General features: G+C 33.7%; 1 protein-coding gene across 1 annotated transcript; it reads right to left on the bottom strand.

Annotated features, from left to right (window-relative positions):
- On the bottom strand, positions 1 to 2,803 carry LOC144553358 (Tetratricopeptide repeat (TPR)-like superfamily protein). The gene is made up of 3 exons (XM_078301486.1): positions 2,709 to 2,803; positions 2,006 to 2,487; positions 1 to 885 (listed from the first exon to the last, which is right to left on the bottom strand). Exons 2-3 carry the CDS (start codon positions 2,372 to 2,374, stop codon positions 124 to 126), a joined length of 1,131 nt encoding a protein of 376 aa, XP_078157612.1. The 5' UTR covers positions 2,375 to 2,487; positions 2,709 to 2,803; the 3' UTR covers positions 1 to 123.
- Between the last annotated feature and the right edge of the window lie 2,238 nt (positions 2,804 to 5,041).

Genomic DNA, 5,041 nt, shown 5'->3' with positions numbered 1-5,041 from the left:
TTGCTATTTGGTTTACAATCTAATTTAAGTGTGTTTTGTTATTATGTTACTATTCAGCATAAAACTTTAAAAAATCAGAATAGCATTAACATTTTTCTCTTGCAACCATGCATCTTAACCCTGCTACAAAGAAAATTCTTTAAGAATATCAGATATTTCCTCTTTTACCCCAATTCTATCAAACCATCTATGCAAAACTCCTAATACATCTCGAGAGATGGCAATCCCATCTCTCTCCATCTCCGTAAGAAAATCCAATGCCTTATCAATCCTATTGTCCTTCTCATAAGCATCTATCATTAAACCGACACATCGATCACACGGAATCAAATGGGCTCTCCTCATGTTCTCTATCACGCACCGAGCCTCATTCGTTTGTCCCGCTAAACAGTAAGCATTCATTAGAAGAGCACAAATTCTAGAATCAGGTACGATCCTGGCGAATTGTATAGAATCAAATACTCTTTGTGCACCCTTTGAATCACCTTTGTTGGAATAAGCTCTTAGCAAAGCTTTGTAAACCTCACTTCCCGGGTATATCTCTTGGGCCTCTGCTTCTTTAATTAAACTCTCGGCTTCTTCTAACATATTGGCACGTACATATGCCATGACCATTGAACCATATACTCTCTTATCATAGTTTAGACCGAGTAATTTGATTTCATCAAATACCTCTTTTGAACGTTTGAGGTCGCCACTTTTGCTGTACATGTCGATTAGAGTAGTTAGGGTTACGAGATCACATGGGAAGCCTCTCCTTTTCATGACATCTAGAGTCCTCTCGGCTTTATCTAAATTGTTTTGTTTCCCAAGTGTGTGGATCAATTTGGTGTAGTCGCGTACATTCGCTTCGAAAGTATCTTCTAATAATGCATACTCAATGACCTACAAAAAAAGTAAGAATATTAGTGATTACTCAAGATAAATTTAAGAACATTAGATAATATTACAATTTTTCAGAATTAATGTTACAAAGATGTCATTAGAAATTTAGAACTAGGGTTCTTTTTGAAAATATGACTGGTATTTAACAACTCTTCCTTGCAGTTGATATTGCAAAGCTGCAGACCCGAGAGACTAGTGAGTTCAAGAAATTATACTTTCAATAATTGACAATTCTGCCCCTAGCCCTATGAGCCATTTTGAAATGAAAATGAAGCCGAAGTATTTGAGATATTGATTTCTGACTTTGTGAACCAGTTGTGAAATAAGTTGAAGTATTTGAGATATTGATTTCTGGCTTGTGCTTGACAATTCTGCCCCTAGCCCTATGAGCCATTTTGAAATGAAAATGAAGCCAAAGTATTTGAGATATTGATTTCCGACTTTGTGAACCAGTCGTGAAACAAGTTGAAGTATTTGAGATATTGATTTCTGGCTTGTGCACCAGTCATGAAACAAGTTGAGTTGATGTCAATAACCCGAACTAAATTTAAATTTTAGCTTTGAGTACAATATTATATGGACAACCATACCATGTTAATACAGGGAATTACAGGTAGGTATGAGATGAAAAACATTAGCCAAAAAGTTAATTAATATAGAATAAAAATAACACATCAGAAAATAGCACACCTCAACTCAATTTTTACACAGAATAATTTTTGGGAAATCAAGATATATTAAGAAAATGCTACAAAGATGTCCTTGCAGATAATTAGGGTGCTTTTTGCAAATTAAACCTGGTATAACAATTCTACTTCCCACAGGATATTGTAATACTGCAAATCCCATAAATTATATTATTTCAATAGCTGATAATTCTGTCCCTAGCGCTAGGCGCCTCTTGAAATGAAATCAAGCCAATGAATTCTGAGATACTGGTTTCCAGTTTGTGAACCAGTATGAAACAAGTTGTCCTGATGTCAATATATAGGGACAAATAATTTATACTATACTTATTTAGCTTCAAGTACAATATTATATACTGACAACTATACCAAATATTATATACTGACTAGTTAATTACCATATAATACAAATAACTCATTAGAAAACAACTGACCTCGATATAGAGAGGGTGCTCTATTCTCTTCATTTCTTTCAAAACCGCTAACCAATCAGCTCTTCTCGGTTTCATGGTTTTAACCCAAGTTGCTAGCAAAAATTGAAGGTTTTCATTTTGGCAAGAGAAGCATATCAATCGCTTCAGTAATGCCTTGCATCTGTTCGCCATTTTTGGAGGGAGCTGAGAAATGGCTATCGTTTCCTCTGCCGTGAGGTCCTGCTTAAAATTGGTCCATTTCAACTTTGTCTCTTCTCCAATTTTGAGCGAACTGGTGCAGCTTGGCGGTCTCAAATCACGCCGAGTGATCAGTTTAGGTTTGAAATTGGTGTAGAAATTGCAAAGAGGATGCGACGAAAGGGCGTTCATTGATTTAGGGTTTTGGTTTAAACAATTTGACCTCAATTTGGTTGGGGTTTCTTCCTCAAATGAGATGGCATGAATACTATTTGGTAACAAAATTGGCAATTCAAGTATAAATCCTGCAAGGAGGAAAACAATGCTATGATTTCTTAGTCTTAATCGACCAAAGAGGTCATAGAAGGAGGAACTGAAACCTAACCAACAATGGTACAATAGAAGGAAAAAATATATTTTATTCTTTAAATTAAAAAAAGAAAAAAAAAATGTGGGTAATGCTGAACCTGAATGGTACAGCAACAGAGACTCTGGGCACCATATTAGGTAAGAACTTAATAGGTACTGGTATAGTGCGTGGGGTGACCCACCAGTACCGATTTCTCCGACTCACCGTACCAGTTACGCCGGTTCTTTCTTCTGCTAGTTTTCTTGTGACTGAGTGATTCCCAGGTTTAGGTTTTGCAAATTCTTCAAAGGCAAAAGGTGGATTGGATTGATACTTGAACGGGAGGTTTTGGGATAGCTTCAAATTTGGTTAATTAAAAGGAGGAGATGGGCCTGTCTCTGTGACTCTGTGGGTGGGGCCCGATGGTAAGCAGGCTGCTGAGGAGAAAACAATTTATCATTTAAGTATATCTTGTCCGAGAATCAGTGGCGAGGCTAGGAATTCAATCAAGGGTAGGCAAGCATAACTATATAAATAGTTGTAAAAAAAAAAAAAATTTAACATAAATGAACATCAAAGATTTCAACTAAGTCAAAAGTTTATAACAAATATTCTTTTACATGTAAAAAAACAAGAAATGTATTGATGCTACAAACTTAACAATCTTATAGACTCATACTAAAGGGACTTTAAATCTTACAATCTTACAATAACAAATTTAGGTACTGTCATAGATCTCATAGACTCATAATAACCCAATAAGTAGACAGTTCTAATCTAAGAAATTGAATTCACTCATTCTAATCAGAACAATCAGAGATTCTAATCTAAGAAACCAAAAACAATTCTAATCATTGACCAGTAACAGTAACCATGACAGAAAAGACCAGAATAGGTAATAATTTCATAACAATCAATTCTAATCTAAGAAATTGAATTCTAATCATTCTCACCAGAACAATTCTAAATATCTAATCATTCAAGTCTAAGAAGAACAATCAATTCTTATCATTTAATTTAATTTAATTCAATCAAACTATCAAAGTTCAAACCTATTCAAGCAATTGACAGGCGTCAGGCGGGCACAGTGGCGAACAGTTGCGGAGGCGCGGAGAGCCGAAGACGACGAACAGTGGCGGAGGCTACTTCCCTTTCTTCTTCTTCGCGACTGGCGGAGATTTATTTATTTTTTTCTCTTTTCTTCGCGTCGCAGGCTCTGGCTTTTATGGCCTATTGGTTAACAGGTTAAGCTCTCACCGTAAAGAGCTGGGTTATGGGCCTTATGGCACATGCATTTTTTTTCTTTCATTTCTAGCGGCCCATATATTTTTTATAAAAAGAGCTGGGTTATGGCCTATTGGTTAACAGGTTAAGCCCGATCTATAAAAAAAAAATAAAAATAAAAAAATCAGGGGTAGGTAAGTGCCTACCCTGTGACACTATAGCCTCCCTACTGCCGAGAATTCGTATCCTCTGCATTAACTAAAAAGGGAATCTTTTGAGGTAATGAATCTCGATCATCTGAATTATTTTGAGATTCATACGGCTTAGATTCACACTAATATTAAAAGCTCCTTATATTATAGAAATGAGCTGGATTTGATATGTTTAAAATCAGACGGTTGAAATTTATTAACTCAGAAGATACCCTTTTGAGTTGAGGCTACACAATCCTCATCCGATGATAAAAAAAAAGTTTCAAATGTCTGTATATTTTACAGATATTTTTTTGTGTCTTTATGATACTTTTTTTCTTCTAAATCTTAATAATTTAAAATTTAAATATCATAATAAAACTTTTAAATATGATCGTTGTTTCTATATACAAGTTAAAAATTATGACATTTCAATTTTATATTAGTTGATATTAAGATATTGTAAAAATATGTTGATGCAGATAATTCCTGATCATTAAATTTTAAAAATATTGATTCATATAAAAATAACTTAAATTCACAAATTATAATTTTTCAATATAGTTGAATTTATAAAAATTATAGGTAAACAAATTCAAATCACAAGTCCGTAAATTTATCTAATCAATCCCAATTTATTTTTATCTTGCCAGGAACCAGTTTTGAACGGATCACACGAGGACAATTGAATACAATGAGCACTTTTTAAATAAGTATCAGTTTTCTGTACACCTTAAATTCTTCAAATACTTCGATCCATTTCACAATTAATGCAATTACAGGTATTTGAAGACTTATTTTTATAAAATATTTTATTAAAATTATCATAAAAATTGTCAATCCACCGCTCTACAACAAACAATCTCTAAAATATAGTGAAAGAAAAACGTGGCGTGACTAATATGTCATGATTTGATAGCGTCAAATCAGATTACATAATCATAATTCTTTTTTCATATAACATAACTAAAGTGATGGCAAACAATAACTTTACGTAAATGTTCACGTGACCACACGTCATTGGTCATGTTTAATTTCTTTTCCAATTTTTTAAGTTAGTTCACTGAAAAAATTATAAATAATTTATCCTAAAAG

This window comes from Carex rostrata, chromosome 4 (genome assembly GCF_964058835.1).
Source record: "Carex rostrata chromosome 4, lpCarRost1.2, whole genome shotgun sequence".
Classification (NCBI taxonomy): domain Eukaryota; kingdom Viridiplantae; phylum Streptophyta; class Magnoliopsida; order Poales; family Cyperaceae; genus Carex; species Carex rostrata.
This window is presented reverse-complemented; position numbering and strand designations above follow the sequence as displayed.

Bases quoted from the DNA above. Each gene is read 5' to 3' on its own strand.
- LOC144553358 (XM_078301486.1), bottom strand. From the start codon at position 2,374: ATGAACGCCCTTTCGTCGCATCCTCTTTGCAATTTCTACACCAATTTC. The intron at 886-2,005 runs GTCAGTTGTTTT...CTTTTTTTGTAG, and splicing joins AGCACCCTCTCTATATCGAG to GTCATTGAGTATGCATTATT.